At 30.7% G+C, this 22941-nt stretch overlaps 2 protein-coding genes across 3 annotated transcripts in view; both read right to left on the bottom strand.

Annotated features, from left to right (window-relative positions):
- Positions 1 to 836: 836 nt before the first annotated feature.
- On the bottom strand, positions 837 to 14353 carry LOC129908894 (fatty acyl-CoA reductase wat). The gene is made up of 11 exons (XM_055985714.1): positions 14299 to 14353; positions 14024 to 14238; positions 10628 to 10756; positions 9435 to 9554; positions 9205 to 9303; positions 8839 to 8995; positions 5138 to 5327; positions 4878 to 5012; positions 1416 to 1535; positions 1050 to 1307; positions 837 to 978 (listed from the first exon to the last, which is right to left on the bottom strand). Exons 1-11 carry the CDS (start codon positions 14327 to 14329, stop codon positions 867 to 869), a joined length of 1566 nt encoding a protein of 521 aa, XP_055841689.1. The 5' UTR covers positions 14330 to 14353; the 3' UTR covers positions 837 to 866.
- A 5682-nt stretch (positions 14354 to 20035) lies between these two features.
- LOC129908893 (neuropeptide Y receptor type 2) overlaps positions 20036 to 22941 on the bottom strand; it is a 50583-nt gene continuing 47677 nt past the window's right edge. For both annotated transcript variants that reach the window (XM_055985712.1, XM_055985713.1), the window contains exon 8: positions 20036 to 20994. In XM_055985712.1, coding sequence (XP_055841687.1) covers positions 20113 to 20994 — 882 coding nt within the window. In that variant the 3' untranslated portion in view covers positions 20036 to 20112. The remainder of the gene's footprint in view (positions 20995 to 22941) is intronic.

Raw genomic sequence — 22941 nt, 5'->3', positions numbered from 1 at the left:
TTTATCATTTGAAATAGGTATGTGTTGACGTATGAGTCCATTTTTTTAGATATAGACTCCAATCAAATTTGTTTGATGAGGTTCTTGTCTACATTAAACAACGTTTTCAAAAAGGTATAAACCCTTTTTCTTTGACCAGGGGTTTAGTCAGGGCATGCATGGTTGTTCAGGTTTATTAAAGAAAGCATGTTTTATTGAAACAAGCATATGAAATAGCATGAGAAATAAAATACAATAAAAAAAAAACATGCATGTCCTGACTAAACCCCTGGTCCTAGCAAAATGGTTAATACCTTTTTGAAAACGTTTTTAATTAAAAACGGACAGGTAAGAGTTATCAGAACGAACTTTGGAGCCTTACATCTCAAGACCCTGACTTTCGATTTAAAAAAAAAATTCATAGATTGAATATACGAGTACTAAGCTCCAGCTTCAATTCGAGTCTAGTCTCATTAATGTTCGCTCATGGCCCAAGTCCCATTTAATTTTGCCCCATCTCCTTTAATAAAATATAATATGGCTTATAGCCACAGTAAAAAAAACTGCTATTTTGAAGCCTCCATTTTGAATGAATAAAATTTGGTACTTCGTACGTATTCCCCTTAATGACAAATTTCATTAATTTTTGCCAATTAAATAGCGAACAAAAATATTTATGACGCAAAAAAAGAATGAAAGTCACCACTGTGCGCCTGGTTTTATATAAAAAGAGAAATAAAATTCATTAAACTATCTTTTATTTCAAACAAATTAGAACACAAATAATGTTTCCGATAAATCGTCTTTTATCTGTTTAATTAGCGCCAAACTAATTCTCTTTTAAAAAATGGTCCATTTTTCAAATTTATTCTCTAAATGTTTTTCCTTTAAAAATTCATCCGTGGAATAAGATTTAAGATTTTCATAAAATACTTCATAATGCTCATAATTAGTGTCAATCCAAAAGTGGTCTTCATTAGAATATGCACCAGCCATATCCTACAAATGTAATTGCAAAAAAAAAAGTAGGTAATTAAAAAGTATTTAGCGTGTGCACAATTATTACAAACCTTCCATAAATCTTTTTTCGCTGTTTCAACTCATCTTCGGTATCCTTGAAAAAATATCTCCTTACTCCACTCAGATAACTATGAAAATATTCTGGCCAATTAATTGAACCTAAATTAAAGGGTAAAATAGTTCGTTCGTCGTCTTTGAGTATGCGATCCAATTCGACTATATTTCCATTTGCAAATTTCCATTCTTTCAAGCCAAACCAGGACATCATATCAATTACTTTAGCAATTTTTCGATATGATTTTGTGTAACTTTAAAACGAACGAAAAAAAATCATAAAAAAAAAATTAAGAAGAAAAAAGGAACAACACGTAAATCACTTTTTTGGTAGAAAAGAATGTGTATAGGAAACAGCTTACATCTTCTTCTGTCCAGTTGTCATGGCAATTAAATCTAAAATATAGCCCGGGACGTTGTGGAGCAAAAATGTAAGGATACGATGCACTGGCTTCGATGGAATTATAAAGTACGAGAAGCACCTGGAAAATACAAATGGATGACAAAGTGTGAAATGTATATAGGCTATAAGAATACACACACACACACACACATCTACGAATATACAAACAAAACGAAAAAGATGCATTTCTGTGAAAGGATGCTGTATGGCAAGTCCTGAAATACCGTTCTTCGAATACGGTAGCTATGCGAAACCAAAACCAAGCCCAGACCGCATACGTATTTCAGACAACCTCGTTTTCTATGCTCCCTCCGAAGCTGGTCAGATAGAGTTAAACAAATTTAAAACAGTCGTGGTCGAAATAATAGATCCATTGCAGCATAAGTATAAAATCGTTTAGACTCAATCTATACGCGATGTTTGCGATGTATGTTCATATGTCGTCGCCCGAGAGTTGTTTTGTCGTAAACGCCAAAATGCACTTTTTTAAACTGGATATGTAGTAATAGGTTTTAGAACGTTCTCTTTTCATTTCTGTTATCAGATTTGTCCTATCGTTTACCGTTACTGAGATAATTAGTGTGCATTTTGTCGTATATCCACAAAATAAGCATCGGATTAGCGTTGGTTTGTCGTAAGCGCCAACTTTTGGCGTTTACGACAAAAATTCTATGTATTTTTCAGCTTTTTTTTCTTCAGTATTGGTTTGTCGTACGTCGTACAAAACAGATAGGGTAGAAAATTTCGAACTTGTTTTGTCTTACATGTATGTAGGTATATGACCCAAATAGAATATAAACAAATATAATAGACCTACGAGAAAAGTATTTATTGAAAAAAAGGACTTCATGTGCTATAAGGACAATGAATTTAAAAACTAAGGGCTGCACTAAACTTTGCGCTACTTGAGGTTTTGCACTATTCCTAGAGGTGCAAGGAAGAAAAAAGTGAATCTGAGAGACATCTCAAATGTTGTATTTAATTTTGTCATGGTTCTTGTCGTTTGTTCCTGCCGCTAGATACTTGACCTCATCCTCGGTCGCAAGTACCGCTTATAAATATGTACACTTGTTGATCTTCTATCGAACACAAGATCAAGAAGTCGACCGTCGGTCGCGGGCGCCGCTTCGTTCAAGCGCGTTGTCTTGAGCGAAGTGAAAAGAGGTCGCAGTTTTATTGTTTTATTGTTGTACACTTATTGATCTTGACACTTCGTTCGCGCGCGGTGTCTTCAATGAAGTAAAGTGAAAAAAAGGTTGCTGTTTTATTGCTGTATACTTATTGATCTTGTATCGAACACACAAGATCAACAAGTCGACTGTAGTCGTGGGCGCCGAGCCCGTGGCGCCTCTTCGTTCACGCGCGTTGTCGTGAACGAAGCGAAAAAGGGTTGCTGTGAGTTTTGTTATTGCACCCGCTCGCAAAAAACACCTGCTGGTCGAAAATTATTTTTTTAAGGCGCCATTGTTCTTCGCTAAATTTGCGTTATTGTTTTGCAAATTGATGATACTGATGATACTTTTACACTATTTTATAAAGCGAGCGGTAGAAAAGTGGAATATAAAAGCTCATCAATATTTAAAACATATAAAAAGTCTACCATAGCAACTCCTGTTCAGCCAATGTCTTCAAATCTAATAAATCTAACTCGATAACTAAGGATAAGATTATTGATATTAAAAGCATTTTCATATTTATGCCTAAATCAGACCAAGAATATTATGAAGCGTTATTCAAATCAAAAATTAGAATATATTCTTTAGTTTGATATTTATTTAATTTACTTTTATTTAATTTATTAATTGAACCAAACTTGGTTTATTTTTATTTTATTTCTTTCATATTTCATAGCCGAAGGATGACTTTTATTTTTTGTTAAGATATTTTTTAAATTTTTTTTATGTTAATGGTCATATTTTTTGGTTTTTCTTTATTTTAAATCTATTTATTTTAATAATTGAGCCTCTAAGTCAAACCAATACTACTTCTATGTAATAAGAAACTATTTTTTAAATGTTTAATTAATAAATAAAAACGAACTGTGAACATTTTTTTATTTATTTTTTTAGTATTGGAATGTTGTACGTGCGCCTACTTTGTCGTACGTGTACGGGGTGGAAAAAAAAGTTGATTTTGGATAAAAACCTTGATAATTTGAAAACTAAAATAGATGTGACAATTTTGACAACATAAATATGAAGAAGATATCTCACAAAATATTCTATTAAAAATTGAAAAAAATCTATCGGCCAGTTCTTTTTTTATAAAAGCTCAAACCTTAAAATGCGATTTCCCAAAATTCCAAAATTGGCGTATACGACAAAACAATTCTCAGGCGACGATGTGGCATTATAGCTTCTAAATTACTCATCGTAGTTTTAAAAATGATGCATCGTTGGAAGCGACTTGCTTGTCCGCTAGTTTTAAGCCATCTAACGTTGTATTTAATTGATCACGACGCGATCTATCGGCAAAACTCATCAACTAATTTTTGTTATTTTTGTCAAAATGTGTCTATTTACAAGACGCTCGAAATTAAAGATACCATCAAAATTAAAAATTGTAGAATAAATATAAAATCGCTTAGACTCAATCTACATGCTCTATCATTTTTTCTGACTTTCGCAAAGCTGAAAAGAGAGATATGTCTGCGATGCATGTTCATCTGTGGCATCATAACTTCTTAAGTACTTATTGTAATTCTATAAATGAGATATCGTTGGAAGCGTCTTTCGTGTTTGCTAGTTATAAGCCGTATGATATTGCATGAAATTGACTACAGTGGCCTCTGGAGGCGAAAGTTCTAAACTATTTTCTATTATTTTTGCCAAATGTCTCTATTTGAAAGACACTCACTATTAACGAGCACAACAAAGGCAAAGGTTACCAAACCAAAACTGAAGACCCTTCTATACTCCGCTCATACGTCTCCTATATCGAATTGTTAGCTCCGATCCTGGATGGTGTGTATCTAAAGAACAACAGGCAAGAGGTATAAATTCATCCTTTTGTGAAGCTTTTCTCTTCTATTTTTTTTTTTTGTTTTTGGTTTTCCTTTTATTTTTTTTTTCTTCTGTATTTTCTTTCCTTTTTTGAACATCCATCCTCTGTTGTGTTGTTCATTTCTTGGCGATTTATGTGGGGCTAGAGCATTGGTCCCTCCGGAGAGACAAACGCCAACCACCGCACCATCATTGGCATTCTCTTCTATAGCTTCAGCAAGGCCAGGCGCCATTGCTTGTCCATGTTCCATGTCCGGTCTAATGTTCCGGCTAAAAACGCACACGTGCATGCATCTATGCATGATTGGTGTGAAAAAAAGTTAGAGACAATTGCAGTTGCCGAACAGAAAATACCAAAAAGAGAAGAAGAAAAGTTGTGCGGCGGGCAAAGGAAAATTTATTGATCCTAGCGGACTTACCATAAAGCCTTGTCAAACGGTTCGTGGAATCCCCTGCGGGCCAAGTGCATGTACTGACCCCAAGTCAGATTGTTGCCACTGAAAATATAATTGTAGACCGGTATCTCTGTTCGTTCACATTTTCGTATTTGAAACCTTTTTTCCAGTGGATAACACAAAAAAAAGAAAATGAGAAAAAAAAAACGAAATCATGAAGAGAAATTGACGGCTAATGAGAATAAATGACATTCTAAAGAAGATGTTAAAGGACTTTGACTCACCTTCTGGCCACGTCCCAAGCACAAGCTATCATAGCATTGACACAATAATCCGCCGGGACGAGGTTAGCTTTACACCCAGCCCTGCCATGGATACAACGGACAAGTCCTCTGGCCGACCAGGTACACACTCCGGATGGTCCGTACAAATTATCCGTCCATCCGGGGAGAGGTTCCTTGTAAGTTGACATAACTATTATGGATGAGGATACAACAACCGAAAAATGTTTACAATAATTATGTGAGCGAGAGCCAAATAATATACTATTCTACTTTCTACCAAGAATTTTCAAAAAAAAAAAAAATGCACTATTAGAGTAAAAAGGGGAGGGGTTATTGGCCTAAAGCTAGAGCTGTAAATTTTGTATTCTGATATTTGAAAAGTTTTCCGGTTTAATTTGCATTATTGCGCTTTTACAACACAGCATCGCTGCTGCCGCCCTCTGAGTCAACTTAAGGGAGTGCCAGAGCATCAGAGTTAGTGGACCCTCTCATAAAGAAGTTTTACAACAATGTCCTCTTGCAGATATAAAGTTTGTGGAAGATAAGCATACTGACGCTGCATATTTGTGGCTTTTCACAACGCGCTCCAATAATAATAATTGTTGTGCTTCTTCTTCTCTTACCACCACCGAGGGCAGCGCTGGCGTCGGTCGTTCGGTCGACCACTTCTTCTTTTTCTTTTTTGTAATAGAACATTTTATTTAAAGTTTTCCCCCAAATGTGTATAGCAATTTATCTCAATTATGTTGATTCCTCCGAGTAAGCGTAAATAAGAAGAGAAGGGTTCTATTTTGTTTTTTTTTTTTAAAGCTTTGTTCAACTTTCAACTAAAATAGTTTTGAGGGAGAATTGGAAACTAATTTCTACTTCGTTTTTAACTTTTTATCTCTAAAGGCAACTTTAAACCTTATTCGTGCATTGAAATATTTTGACGTAGAAATGAACGTGGTTAAAAAAAGAAAAGAACAGAATTGTAATACTGTCATGTTATGCAATTGCGTTTTGACATTTGAAAGCGGGGCAGATTCGTAACGTTTTAAAATAGTAGGTAATACCTGATGTTTTTATTTGTCACAAAAGCCAAAATAAAAAAAATTTGTTTATGTTGTACGTTCATGTTTGGCATTCCAGCTTCCAAACTACTAAAGGGGGGAAATCCCTTTGGAAGACAGCTTTTTCAATAATTTTTTTTGGAAAACCGAAAGCATTTATTGAAATATAGAAAAGTATTTGATAATATTGACATTATGAAGTATTGATACAATTTTTTTGAAGTAAAACTAAAACAAAATGGCGGCGCTACAGCTCTTTAAAGTTGGCGTCTAGAGTTTGCGCCGTGCAATGCCCAGGTGCAGAAAATTATTTATAATCATAAAGGAAATTTTTATCCAATAAAATATATTTATACGCATTGCATGAACCTAAATTTAGCAAAAAAAAGTGTAAAATAAAAATTAGAGACAAAAAAAAACGAAAAAACACAATGTTTTTTTATAAACAAATTGTTAAAAAAAAATGTATTGTAAAAATTATATTAAACTTTTAGGTTCATGCAATGGCCAATAAGTTAACGAGTAATTTACAATTTATTTCAAGTCGATAGCTTCATTAGTTTCTGAGTTACGTTGCACGGCGCGGAAAAAGACGCGTTTCGAGAAAAATGTGTTTAAAGTTTTCGTTTTCATACTGTGGTAGGTTTGGAGCGCATAGTTTTCGGGACTATCTAGAGGCTTTTGATAAACGAAAAAAAACCACTTTGCGTCACTAATTTCTCCAGCTCATATGGAGTCTAGAAAATTCTAAACGAATACCTTTTTGTTGCTTGTTTAAAGTTGTTTTTTTTTTTTACTTTCAATGAGTTAAAATGATCCGTGCTGTTTATTACTCTGCGGAGTGTTGAAACACTTGCAATAACAACAGCTTTTTGTTTGATTTTTGCCCCAGTGGAGGCAGATCTCAAAATTTCTCGTCGATTAACTGCTATTTTTGCCGTTTTTTACCTCAATTCATATTTTTAATGTACGAACTTTTATTTCTGAGGTACGAATAGGCAACACACTAAAACTACGATAAATTTTGGTAGCTATAGCAGACCCGGTCAGTACTTGTTCTTTTAACAAACTAATTTTAGCTCTGTCGACAGTATTCAAAGCTTTTAATCTACTACTTTTTTTTTAATTTTAATTAAATGACAAAATCTCACTTAGAACATTTCAACCTTTCATTTGGTATGCCAATCACCTCAAAACTCTCACAAACAACAAAGATATTGACCTTTAAAGACCGTTGACGCAAAAAAAAACTGCATTATTTCATATGGGACGCTTTGTAAGAGAACACGAACAAAAATAGCGGTATTATTCTTTCTGATTTGGTTTCTCAACATCACAAGCTAACGGTAAACATCATCAAATGTTACATGAAAGCTCAATCTTAGGAAAAAATGGACAAAATACCTTTGAAAATTTGTGTGCTTATTTAGTTGAAGCGGAGTGTACCTACCGCTTGAGTGTGTACAACCAAGCGACTTTTAAAAACACCAGTATTCATTTCAAAACATTTTAACTCAAAAATAGGTTTACCGAACCTAGGCCTCTGTTCTGTAACATCACTGGCAAAAAACGTTTTTCAACGTCTCTAAAATCCAAATTCCTCAAATTCAGAATTAAGAAATTATGATTTTGAACGAAATTTCTTTTATTTTGATGATTTTAAATGGATTTTAAAGTCATTCAAACATTTTATCGCCAGTGATAAAATTTACAGAACATAGGCACTGGTCGGCTTATTTGTATTCAATATTTCCCTCAACTTCAAAATCAAATACAAATTTATTAAGGCTAGGAACACAGTAGTGTATAGTAATATATAGACTTCTTCATGAATTGTTGGACAATGAGAATATCTTCTCTGCTAAACAAATGAATTTTTCAGTAGCTAAATTGGCTTAACTTTGATAATTTTTTATCCATGGAAAGAAAATTTGATACATTTTGAGAAAAGTAAAAACTAAAAAACTATTTTTTTATCAGTTTTTTTTTCTAATTTTTCTAACCTAGAAGGCATAGAAACATATAGTTTTCATTGTTCGATGAGGATCGAATTGAGCCAGTTTTCTAAAAATCAGTCAATTTTGTATTAAAATTCGCAGAATGAACAAAAATAGTATTCAACGAGTTTAAAAAAAAAATATTTTTGGCTATTTTTGAATTTGAAATCGATTATTTCAAAAACACTTGGTTGAAATATATTGATTTAAAAATTAGCATTAAATGTACATTTCTGCCTTTCGGAAATGGTATTGTTTTTTGTTGTTTTTTAATATTTTGTTTTGTTGTTCTACGAACATATAGGTACTTTAAATTGATGTCGAAGTTGAGTAAATGACGAAAAAATGGATTTTTTTTAACTTTTTCAGATTATAAATTGTAAGTGGTTTAACCAAACATAAGGTATTCAATTCAAAACTGTAAAGAAATCTAACATGGCTTCAGATTTGACGAAGCTAGATTTTTTCAATTGGTGAAAGTCCAAAAAACCGTTTTTTGCAACTATCTCCACAAAACATAATAGGTCTTAACCCGCGTATATTTTTCAACCTTGTTTTTGTCACATCAAAATCAGTATAACTTCCATTTGTATGATAATTTTTCTAAACATAAGGTTTTTTTTTTAACAAACCAAATAATAAATATACTAACCAATTGGAGGTCTAAATATTCCAGCCGGAAGAAAAAATGCCTGATGATTAACTAAATTTTCTGCACATTTTTTTGTCATCGTATACGTATTTGGCATATCTCCAATCAAACAATGTCGTATTTTTTCCAAAGTCTTATCATCAACTACGCGATATATCTGTACAAAAAAAATAATCAAATTAAATTTCACAATTAATTTATTTTTTCAACAACAATAAACGATAATAATATTAATAAAAATCAAAACACGTTAATATTAATTAATTTAAAACGAAACCACAACCAAAAATACACATACAGAAAAAAAAAAATTAATAAAATAAAAAAATAAATGGAAAATCCAATTTAATCTAGCGGTTTATTCACCTGCATAATTTTCTCATAACCAATTTCGTTGTCATACACCTGCTCTTTAATAAATTTCAGATTGCAATTGCAATACAATGTTGAAATGTGTACGAATGACTGCAACCAACACACGATGCCATTACAAATCAATATATATATGAAAAAAAAAGGATATACAAAAATCATCATAGAAAGGATATATATAGACCTAGTTGTTGTATTTCAGGATAAATTAATTTTTTTTTTACCTTTAAATGTCGCATTTCCATCACCAAATCAAGGATTTTTTTCGTCCCCAAGACATTTATATCAATTGCATCGCTGAGTTTTTCATTAAATTTCACCGATGCTACTACGTTGAATACAATCTAAAAAAAATGGATAGCGATAGATACAAAAGAGAAAAGAAAAAAAGGAGTAAATTCGAAGCAAAAAAAAAGGGTAAATACACACCCCCACCCCCACCCAAAGGAACATTTGTGCAAATATAGACTTTTGGTGCAACATACACTCCACAGCACACAAACCCCACCCCAACCGAGAGGGGGTAGGGGGACTGTTTTATCCTTGTCATTGAATTGTGTGCTGCTGTGCCTTGCAGCTGCAGCAGCATACACACAACACAACTACGACCATTTTCAGGACTAGAGTAATAAAATGTTTATCTGATGTGAAAAAAAGGAGATGTTTTTAATGTTTGTACAGCTTATTGGGGAATTGAATTGAGTACGCGAACGCGTTGAAACGTAACACCTATCTATATATACGAGTACCCAGTACAAACCCTCTCTCCTCTCTGATACAAGGGAGAGTGTACAAGGATAATGAAAAATTGTACAAACAACAGGTGAGTGGAGTGGAGGAAATGCACATTTTTCGGGCTTTTTCTTTTTTTTTTTTACTTTTTTTTGGGTACAAAACAGTTGAATTGCATTTCGGTTGTTCAGGGAACGAACGCATTGACAGATAGGATGTTGTAAAACAATATGAAGCAATATATTTTTAAAGTGATATTGCCAAAGTGATGGCAATAGTAGAGGAAGTGGGGAAATGCTAAAAAAGGATTATCTAGGATCTAAACTAAATTAAACAAATAGATATTTTCTCTTTTGTTTGAACAATAGGAGAATATATTTGTTGGGTTTTGTCACGAAGATTAAATTGACATTACGATTATGGAGAAGGTAAAAAACAGGGAACATTTCATTTCATCAAACACCAGTCCTCGGATTAACTGAATGAAAAAGGCTTATATCCAATAAAAAAAAAAATGTTTGTATTTTTTGGCATTTTTCGGTAGTAAAATTTAAAAAAAATATCTTAAACGACATCATCTCACTATTTTTGATATTGTTTGTGTTTTTTGGTATTGGTAAAAATATTATTGGTAATATGTAGTGTGTCAGTTTTAACATCAAGATTAAGTTAGATATGCACTTACCTCAACTTCATTGCGAAGTAAATCTCTGTCTGCAGGCAATATAGCAAGGTCAAGTGAACTAAAATCCGCATTTATAGGTTGAACTTTAGAAAATAATTCCGGACAGTCTTCTCGAATTTTATCGAATATCTAAAAGAGAAATTCGTGTTTTTAATTTTTGGTTCATATTGAAATTTAGAAGATAAAAGCTTCACTTATTTTTTATTTTAAAAATTAAAATTTTACTTGGCAGACCCAAATTTTTAACAAGTTTACTCCTTATTCGCTTAGCTTGAATTAAACTCGTCCATATTTCTTGTTTTTCAATTTTAAAATTTTTATAACTTTTTTTTAAGTGAAATTTGTTTTTAAAATAAGAAAAAAAAATGCTCATACTCCACAATGACCTGATTCAACCTATTAGATTAGAGATACAATTTTTAACAATTTACTGTGTTCAAGATAGTTTCTAGAGAATTTTTTAGAACGATTTGAATTAATTTTTTGTATGTTCCACGTAAAATAAAAACCGGTATTTTTTTAATAAAAATTATCATATTTTTGAAGCCGCTCGTTTCTAACAGAAAATTTTTAGTTTTTATGTAAAATTTTGAAAAAGGCATCACATTTCATACCCTACTACCCTGCTTAGTTGCTATGTTAACAACCGACAATCGTCAATCCCTGGATCTTGTCAAGACCGAAAATTTGCAGAAATGGATTCCGAAATTGGAAGAAATGGATTCCGGCGAGCATACCCTCATTGATATAAAGCATTACAACGCATTTTCCCGAGAAAGATTTCAAGTTTTTTTAATTAAACATATGGGGAATATCAAGTCACGGGTGAGACACTTGTACAATGAACTTATAGTTTCCCTTTAAAATTCAGTGCATGATTGTACAAAAATTTTATAGACCTTCATAATACATACCAACAGTAAAATTTATTGATTGATTAAACTGGCCGAGATTATTTTTACAAATAGACAAGCTAGTTTTTTTTATTGTCACGGGTGGGAAAAAAAAAGAAGAGATTTTGAGATAGGATTTTTGCTAATCGATTTCAAATTTGTAATAGAAAAATTAATGATTTTTTATTAAGAAAATGAGTTAAAAATGTCAGGGTGGGACATATCTGATTTTCAAGAAGAGAATTTTTTTTAAATTATTCTAAAACTAGATCCAAAAAACATGTGTGTCATTTATCATGTGAACATTTGATTAAAATTAAACCGGCTTAAAATTAGCAGCCTGTGTCTGAAAAATTCAGATTAAATCCTTTACACTTAACAGATTTAGACTTTTACGTACAAATATTTTAGTAAAAACTACAATGGATTGAAGTGTTATATGGTTAGTAGGTACATTATGTATGTGTATATGTGCATTCAAAACAGGATTCTGAAGACCCCATATACACATATTAGAGTGAAGAGTCAGTTATCTATATTATACTTAATGGTCTTTTACAAATAGTTTTTTGAAAAAAAAAAGTTTTAAAATAAAATTGGTTTGCAAATTGGTTGTCAAAAATCAACATCTTCAACAAAAATTTCAAAAAAATTCAATGTCCCGTTTTCGAAAATTTGATTTTTCAAACAAAAATTTTCAAATTTTTTCAAAAATCCAAAAACTAGTTTTTTTCAAATTTAATTTTTGACTTATATTAAAATTATGTAAATACTTTTTTACAAAAAGTTTTGCTGTAATCGAACAAGTAGTTTCGGAGAAAATCGGATTTAATAAAAACGGTTCTATGGCAGGTATACCGTTAATAATGATTTTCAAAAAAAAAAAATTTTCCATTAAAAGATAGACCTTGACATTTGAGTTTTTTTTTTTTTAACAAAATCGTTGGAGCCATTTTCGAACAAATTGAATTTTACTAAAATCGATATATGACAGGTCCCGTTATTTTTGGACCAAACAAACTAATTAAAAAAAAATTCTAAATATTTATCTCAAAAATGACATTATCTATGGAGTATTTAAAGAAGCGTTACTTGGCATACCGACCATGACCCATTTTAACCCTTTCGGAACCAGCGTTACTCTCATGTAACATTTTTTTAAAAATTCGTAAAAAATATTAAATTAAACAATTTTTAAGGTTACGATGGCTTCATTTTTATCGAGAAAGGGACTGAAATTCACATTTTTTTTTTTTTTTGAAAAAAATTTTTTTTTTATACAGGGTGTCCCAAAAGTTAATGTCGAAACGAAAACGGTAGATAGGGTAGGTGGTGAAAAATATCAGAAAAATAATTAAAAAAATCGCAGACATATATTTTGTGAGTTATGGGCATTTGAAAAAAAGTCGAAAAAATTGTCACCCTGTAACGGTTTTTCATGTGCCGTGACTACAAATCTTAATTTTTCTCAGTTTTTTCTTTTGTTATGGAACCTTGAATAACCCTGCTATCAAATGCATTCAAAAATTTTAACTCAGCTGCATCAGTTTTTAAGAAAATATTACTTTTTTGCCCAACTAAGTACTAAAAAATTGTACATGACTCTAATTCAATGAACCGTAGTGTAAAAAAAAATGCACTACGATGTTTCTGCAAGTTAACTTAAAAGTTGGTGTGTTCAATTCTCTTTTCAAAATGGTATAACATTGTTATTTTGTTAAGAAATCCGACTTTTTTATGAGGTAATTTTTCCATATTATTCAAGTTTTGTACCCTTTCAGAACCTTTCAGAATACAAAAACTTAAATAATATGGAAAAATTATTAGCGAAGAATCTCGCTCAAGTCTATTATTATAAATTGATATTAATTAAAGTGGGTCAATGTGGTGTATGTGTAACGTTTTTGTTTTTCTATTGATAACTAAAATTTAAATATGTAATTTTGCTAAAGTTTGATAATCATTTAAAAGAGCATTGTTATTGCACTATCACTATAAATAAACATGTTTGCTTGCAATGTTGATATGTATCGGTTATCTCTCACGCAAGAATTCTGTTGTGCGAAGAATAGAGAATTCTTTCTGCCTTCAACATACGATCAATTAAAAAAAAAAAAATAAGTTCCTTTTTTTATCAGAATATTGTCAATTTAAAATTCATGCAAACAAACTATTTTCTAAAGTTTTTTTTTTTTTCAATTTAACAACTAATAACAAAGTATATTCGTTTTAAATTCACAAATTCTTTTGCTTTAACTGATTCTCTTGTGCGAAGCTTCTTTTAGAACTTTCATTATTTAAAAATAGACATCCAAGTTAACTCCATCTAGTGTCACAGATTAGAAACTTTTCAATGTAACTTTCACTTTCGTTGAAAATTGTACGTGGGAAAAATTTTCCAATTTACCATCTGTTTTTATGGAAGCACATTTTTAACCGAGTTAATTGAATTTTACGTATACGAAAAGTAAAATGGCGAAATTTATGGGATGAAAAAACTTACTGATTCTTGAAAAAACTTCTCCAATCGTTGATTAGCATTCAGGTCGTTCTTACTTCGAATCAGCATGTAAATTTTCTTAATACGAAAAGCTCGAAGAAGTTTTTGAATAAGAACTTTTCCAATGAATCCTGTTCCTCCAGTTATAAGGACTGTTGCATCACGATAAAAATCACAAATTGGTGTTGATGAACTATCTAAATCTTCCAATGGTTGTTCTAAAGAATTAAATAATCGTTATCTACTTTGGTGACAAAAATGCTTTTCTTTAACCTAACCTTGATTACAATCCAAAAATGTATCTTCCATTTTTTTGTAGCTAGTATAATTTAACTTAAATAAATCTTAAAAAAAAAAATTGTCAACTTCAACTTGTCACTGTCTATGTTGAACTGAAATCAAATTTAAACAAGCCTTCAATTTAAAATTGAAAACAATACCAAATTATCTCCGATCAATAACAACAGATTTGAATTTTCAATTTTTTTCCCACTAAAAAAAAAAACGTGCACTTCAAATGTTCATTCATGTTTCTCGTGATTAATAATTTAAATGGAGGTTTTTTAAAACTGGGCCACTATGAACAACTTTGACACGCACATGGAACACATGGTATCTTGTCCTTAGCTTTATAAAAAGTTTTTACATTTTGTATACCTAATTATAGAATGGTTTTATGGTAACGAATTATATGAAAAAATACCATTACAAAAGCTTACACAATGCTTTTTCTTATGGTTTGTGTCTTGAGCTAATTTAAGATTAAGTTTCGAAGATGTCTTCTTTCGAAATTGTAAGAAAAGTTTCTGGAAAAAAGTTTAAAAAATAAAGCTATATAAGATTGTTAACACAATTCAAGACGTATTGGAAGTCTCCAAAATATTTTTCTTGTCTTTGGCTTTCTTAGAAGTTATTAGAAAATATTGAGAAAGCTTTATAATTTATTGTAAGCTTATTAATTAAATGAAATTTATACAGGGTGGTTTTAATAAAATTTGAAAATAACAATGTAATTGAGGGTAAAAGCTCAACCTAAATTCCTGTAGATACATATTTTGTTGTATTTTTTTTTTTAAAGATACATATTGCTTTGAGAGTTCTTTAGAGCAAAGAATTTTATTTAACAAGAGGTTGGTTAATATTCCAAGAATTCAAGCCATGGCCAAATCCGTAATTACTTTACAAGTTTTCTTGACTTTAAATATTATTATACAATTCCTTCCATTAATTAAGGAAAGTAATTGGTTTAATTTGATAAACAATAATTTCATTATATTCCTTTAAAGTTACACGAATATTCAATTTACTTAAATTATAAACTTCTGATTCTTGAAACACTAACAAGCTAATTTAAAATATTCCTGCCTTTTAAGGACTCATTTATCAAAAACAGGAAATTTAACATCCATCCTGAAAATTCTTTTGATAACGTCAACAAAAGCCATTTTATGGTCTTCATTTTACAGGTCGATAAGTTTGTTTGTTAAATAACGATGAAGATGATGGTGGTACGTGTGACCAGTAAACCATATCGGAATCCTTTTCAAAACTCAAAATTCATGACTTCCTGGAAAGTTAAATGATACCACGAGGGTGCTGGTATATGATCTTATATGAGGATTTAAGAATGAATTTTATAAGGGGGAATTTTTTAAATTAATAATTTTTTAGATAATCGAAAAAATGATAATAGCCACATGATATTTTTTTTTTTCAAATGTATACAAGCAATATTTTTTAAGTTAGGTAAATAGATAATAATAATGTTAAAAACAGACACTCTGCTATCCATTTTATAAAAAATTATAATTTTTATATATTAAGTGAAGAATCGGAAAAGAAAAATGAAAAGACTTGTTAGAGAGCAAGTTTAAGATTGAAATGGACTTTGGATTCAGTTTCAGAAACCAAGAAATCATATAAAATAGTCAAGGGCCTATTTCATCTACATTAACAAGTAGGACAGGTGACAATTTTGACAATATAAAAAGTTTATATAATTGTCAGGGATTTTTCGAATAATTGTCACTAATTCCCCGACAAATTTGAAATGTGACAATTTGTTTGTGGAACCGAAAAAAAATGGGCAAGTTCAGAAACGTTACGGACTAAATATTTAGGTAATTTCTCGGCCTCTGATTGGTGAACTGTCAAAAAAAATCCTTCCAATTTAGGTAATTTTACTGGAAAACTGACTGGAAAGTTAGGCAAGAAATTTTTCCCTTAAAAATTAGGAAAGTTTTTTTTTGTCAACATGACAGCTGATTGTTTTTAATTACAAAATTAGTTTAGCAAAATTAAATTTATTTGTGTAAAAAACAACTAAAAAGTGCATTATCGGTTATAATTCATTTTATTTATTCATTATAGTTAAGGGAAGTTTGGTGTCTTACCCATGCGACCGGTAAAATTCTTAAATAAATTTCGAAATTTGACAATAGCATTACATCCAAACTAATTTAGTCAATTTACTCAAATTTCCGTTCAGAAAATGACGTTGCCTAAATGTCTAGTCCCTAACGTGCCCATTTACTTTTCCAATGATAGTCACGGAAATTCTCGGATGTCAATGTCAACCAAAATATTAAAAAAAATTGTCATATTTTATTGACAAATAAGTCAACTGTCAATATTTTATGAAATCGGTATTTGTCAGACAATTGCGAAAAATTTGTAGAATTGTAATTCATACACCACACCGCACAGTGGGTCCCGCCATAGGTCAAAAATAAAAAAAGTAAATGTCAATTTTTTAAAATCCAATGATTAAACAACGTTCTACAATCTCCCATCGAACCAAAACCAAAAAAAAATTGACGGTTACCCTTTTTTTCATTTATTAATAGCCATTCAAATTCGGTATATAAAAAAAGGTACAGTTTTTTAATCGCTGCAGTTATAAGGTGTGAACTTGCGATAGTGATAGCTGGTGTTAAAAAATGTGAACAGTATTAAATTGTTATGGATATTAAACGAGAAGGTTAATACTTTCTAAAAACATAAATTATATTGTTAAATAACATTAAAGCTAATTGTAATAGGGCTCGTTAGCGAAGCAATTTTAACCATTTTTATTTAGCTCAATTTTTATTAAATTAGAGATTTAGTTGGTTTGCCTTCGAGTGCCCTCTACAATTTAAGTTCTCAAATGAAGAATACCGTCCTACCTTTCGAAATAATAGCGCCGTTTTTTCCCCTTTTTTCCCCTTTTCGAGTAATACGAGTTTAAATGACGATACACGGAGAAAAAAAAATTACAACGTAAAACTAAAAAAATTCCTTTTTGGCACTATTATTTTTATAAAAGACTGAACTAGAGGGTAAGGGTAAAGTGCTCGACTGACAGGCAGGTCCATTTCCGGCATTAACCATTTTTTTTTTATATTTTCAAAAAAAAAAAATGTTTACCTTTTTTTATTTTTCTTGAAAATTACCAAAATTTAAAAAAACTGACTTGATGCATTTTTTTGCAATAATAAATCATATAAAATGATAATGCAGGTGTTTCATTAAAAATAAATTGCACGACTGGGGTCGCACGTACTTGCTCTTATGCTTAAAGTAACTATAATGTTAAAGCTTTTTATTCAAGAAATTTAAAATTTGATATTTTGAAGAAATTTCATAAGTAGTATAAAAAAATTAAATCTGTTTTTATAATTAATAAAACTCCGTTTTAAAATATCTTAAAAAAAAAAAACAAATATGCCATTTTATTTCTCGTATAAAAAGGTATTTTTAGAAAAAAAAATTTGAAAATTGTAGGAGCCGTTTTTTAAAAAAATAATTTTTTATATATAAAATTTTTTAACATTTTTCAAAAAAAAAGTTGGTATGCCATTTTGAAGAAATAATTAATTTACACATAAAAACTAAATTTCAAAATTTTTCATTGATCCGTTTTAAAAAAATTGATTTTTCAAAAAAAAATTTTGAAATATTTTTTAAAAAACCAAAAATGCGTTTTTTGAAAATTTTCTAAAATTTTAATATTATCTTTACTTACACACTTTTGTATAAAAATTTTCATTTAAATCGGGTTAATTTTGTACGAGATATTCAGAAACGAAAAAAACCGTTCTATGACAGGTACCGTTAATAACGGTACAAAAAATATTTTTTTTATTTAAAAAGTTGGCCCTTATGTGTAATACTACACACAAAAATTTTAATCAAAATCGTTAGAGCCGTTTTTGAAAAAAATTACCTTTTCTATTTCCGTTATATGGCAGGTACCGTTAGTTTTGGTCATAAAAAAAAAAAATTTCAATTTCCCCTCTAGGGAATCACCAAAAACTGCTAACTACCAAGTTTGAAGAAAATCACTTCACTCGTTTAGGCTGCAGCTCCAGATAGAGACAGACACACAGACAGACAGACAGACACACAGACAGACAGACAGACAGAATTGCCGGACCCACTTTTTTGGCATTCTCCATCATCGTAATGTCATGTAAAATTGTTATCTCGAGTTCGATTTTTTTTACGAATCCTAAACTTGCCCTAGAGTACCTATATCGCAAGTAAAAAAATGGTCATTATATTTTTGACCGCACTTTGTATGAGAGGTGACCCACTGTGCACCGGTGAGGTTAACGCGTCTATCGAAAGCATTCTTGATTTCACAATTTCTCTTGACTTCAATTTCAACAGAAATTTTTTTTAACAAAAGAAATTATTTTGACGTTATTTTAAGATTTTGTAAAAATTTCCAGAACCCACTTTTAGTAGATAAAAATCAAAATTATTTCTAAAAAAATATTTTTTTGCACAAAATGATGAATTTTCTTGAAAATTTTTACTTGTGATATAGGTACTATACTATAACAAGTTATGTATTCGTACAAAAAAAAGCCCAAAAAAGTAGGTCCGTCTGTCTGTCTGTATCAGGAGCTACAGCCTAAACGGATGGACCGATTGACTTCAAACTTGGTATGTAGCATTTTTTGGAGGCTCTCCATAGGGGTTTTTGGAATAAAATTTTTTGACTAAAAATAATGGTACCTAAAATATACTAATTTCGGAAAAGTTTAATTTTCTCGAAAACGACTCCAACGGATTTGTTAAAAAAAATTCAAATGTTAGTTTTATATTGAGTTAGTTTTTAAATAAGGTCTATCTTTCGATCAAAACTTTTTTTCCGAAAATCATTATTAACGGTACCTGCCATAGAACCGCTTTTATCAAATCTAATTTTCTGCCAAACTGCTAATTGTATTTCAAAATTAATTTTTATACAAAAGCATTTATGTATGTATATAATTTTAATATAAATCAGAAATTTTGAAAAAAAAAAATATTTTTTCGATTAAAAAAAAAATTTGAAAATTTGTGATTTTTTTAGAATTTTTGGTTTTAGATTTTAATAAGTGATTTCTACAAAATGGCATACCAATTTTATTTTAAAACTTTTTTTCTAAAAAATAATTTATAAAAAATTAGTTTTTTTTTTAAAAACGGCTCTAACAATTTTGAAATGTTTTTTTCTTATAGAAATATAATTAATATATCAAATAAAACGAATTTTGTGTTTATTTTTATAGGTTTCAAAATGTAGTCGTTCATTTTATTTGTATGGGTATTGCATTGTGAAGTCAGAAAATTCAAGCTCAAATTTCTCGATTTCTTATACTAACTTTTACTCTTTTGCCTACCAAAATACAAATTTCCTTCCAAAAATACAAATTAAAATCGATTAATTTTCTAATAAATCTTAGTATCAGCCAATTACCTAGAAATGTTATCCTCCAAAAAATGATCCATCATTAAAAAGTAATAAGTAGGTACTAGTATTGTTTTTTAAATAAAAGAAAATATATTTTATTAGATTATTTACATTTTTAATAAACATTTTATTTTCATAATTTTTGTTCGTTATACTTTGAATTGTCATTCAATTCAACTAACTTAATTTTTTTTTTTTAATTTATTAAATAAAATAACAAAAAAATATTTCATTATTATTAAAGCATTTACTGTACAAAAAATTTAAATTTACGACACTTTCTATTTCTATTGTTATTTCTGTTTTTTTTTATTTACAATTTTTTTTTTTCTTACATCACAAAATTTATTTAAAAAATTTATATATTTTAAAAAATCACAGTTTTAGATATTTTATTTGGATTTTTGATTAGCGAATATTCGCTCATTTCCAAACAAGCATTTTTCATGTCCTCTTGATGATGCTGGTGATTGTTATTATTGGTTCCGGTGCTAGTATCATCGAAATAAACAGTCCTAGCATATTTCTCATTACCGCACTTAACGCGTGACACCTCATTAAGGATGCACGAACCATCACATTCAGTTGGGCTACCCAATTCGTCGGCACAAATACACGATTCAGTTTGGTCGTCGTTGATGTGATGAACACTGTTAGTGATGGTTGTAGATTGTGAGTTAGGTGAGGTGGTTATCAGATCCTTTGGACTTGTCATCGTCGTCGTTATTGCTGCCTCAATTGAAGGACATAAAATAGCTTCGTCGTCGGTGTCCTCGATAACGTTCGGATGCAAAGGCTTAAAATCATTCCTCCGCCACTGATAAACTGATGGCGGTGGTTGTTGTTGGACACCACCAGGACCGCCAATGCCAATGCTACCACAGCCACCTCCATTAGGAGTCTTGAAACTGTTTAGACTTCCACTGCGGTGGAGTTTTCTCGTGTCGTTAAATGTTATCACGTTATAGCCGAGTTTTGTGGTCTTATTGGCATTTTTAACACTCCCACTTCGGAACAAGGATGTGCCGTGATGCGACGAAGGCAGTTGATGGAAATTCGAATGATTAAAGTGAGTCGTGTGCGGATTGAAGACATTATTTCGAAATCGTGTCGACGAATTGCCATACGTCGATCGAATTGAACTGGCTCTGGTTTGCACGGACACATTTCGATCTTGATTATCGAGGGTTGTTTGAAATTTACAAATACACATCGAGAAGCGTTTGTTGAATTCACGTTTGAATTTTTCCTAGAAAAAATAAAAATTAAATAAAAATAGAAATTTAAAATATTTGCATTTAAATTAAAATAATTTTTTTTAAATTATGAAATAAAATCGGGAAGATAATTTTCTAAGAATTTTCACATAATTATTTTTTCCCAGTAAAAATATATATTCAACTTTATACTATTAACTTCAATTGAGACGAATAAAAAAAAAAGGAAGAAACTTTTTTTACCTTTCCTTTGTGACATTGTGTCACAAAAAAGGACAAACAAAGTCTATTCATCTTTTTTAATTTTAAATAGGAATCTACCACCACCCTAATAAAATTATTCATGACTTTTATTAAAGAATAATAAGATAACCTTTATTATGGGCACATACCTTAGATGACCCTTAAACATAGACGACACATTGTGGTCACTCACTAAACTCTGTTAATGAAATGGGTCCTGACAAGAACTTTAATATCTGTCAGACCAATTTATGTTAATTAAATGTGTATGTGAATGGTTTGTTTTGTCTATTTCAAAACTCATTCCAATCATACAATATTTTCTTTAGTTTGCGGAATAGCCCTTATCTGTTATTTCAACTTGTGATATAAGATAATATTTTATACAAATAAAAGATTAATTTAGTTTAATGAAGAGCCATTCTTAAGAAAATATCCAAGGTTGTTCTGCTCAATATCATAGTATTCCTTGTTAAGTATCATGGGTTCCTCAGTGAATATCACAGGTTTTTCTGGTAAGTATCATCGATTGCTTGGCTTAAAACCACACATTTTGTGTTAATATCACACATTTTTCTGGTAAATATCAGGGTATCATAAAAAGCTCCACTAAATATCACAGATTTTTCCGGCTTATACCGGTTGGTACATATAACAGACATCCTTGACAGGTATTCTGATTGCCCCACTAAGTATCACAGGTGGCCCTCGTTAATATCACTAATAGCCCCTTAATTAATATAGGTAAATATCACGGGTTTTATCTGTAAGTATCACGATTGTAGACATCAAAGTTAACACAGCTTGCTCTTACCAGTTTTAAGGGTTTTCTTGGCAAATATTATAATAATGTAATATCACGGAAAACCTTTTTAACTACATTGAATTTTTTTGTAAATATAACGGGATTTCTCGTGATAATAGCAGGTCCTCAGTGACTATCACAGGTTGCCTTGGTAAGTATCAAAAGTAGATAATGACAATTATAACTAATTTTCTATTAAGTAACACCGATTTCTTCGGTAAATGTCACATATTATTCGGCAGCTATCATGGGTAGCCCTATACTACATTTTCGAAATAAATATCCTGGGAATAAAACTAAGCAATTTAATTACGGGTTCCCGGGTTTGCTGCATAGGGTGCTCTGCTGATTATCACAGAACCCCTTTAGTAACATAGCCTGTCTCAGTAAATATCACAGGTTTTAGCGTCAAATGCCAAGAGTAAGTACCACGGTTAGACGTAAAAGATATCACAAGTTGGTCTTGTCAATTTTACGGGCGCCATCGGTAAATGGACTATCACAAGCTAAAAACGGGTTGTTGTTCTAAATATTCGCGGTAAATATCACAGATTTCTACGGTAAATATCACAGATTGGTTCGATAAGTAAAATGGGTAGCCGTCGTATTATTGGAAAACACATACAACGATTGGTCTTACTAAATATCACAAGCTTGACCGGTTATAGGTTCCCTTGGTCGGTATCAGAATTTTCTTTTTTTAATATCACGGGATATTTCGGACATAATTTTTGCCTGATATCACAGGTTCTTGATAGAGCAAAAACAAAAACAAGGACTCTCTTTATGTTCCTATTAAAGCCTTAAATTTAATTTCAAACTTAATTTATTTCAGCAGATACCAGTAACCCAGATTTACATATTTTGTTCTATGTTTATTTCCAAACTTTTCTATTGACCATTCTTTGCTGTATTTGATTAGCTAATCGTT

This window comes from Episyrphus balteatus, chromosome 2 (genome assembly GCF_945859705.1).
Source record: "Episyrphus balteatus chromosome 2, idEpiBalt1.1, whole genome shotgun sequence".
Lineage (NCBI taxonomy): Eukaryota > Metazoa > Arthropoda > Insecta > Diptera > Syrphidae > Episyrphus > Episyrphus balteatus.
The sequence above is the reverse complement of the archived record's forward strand: the minus strand, read 5'-3'. Positions and strand labels throughout refer to the sequence as shown.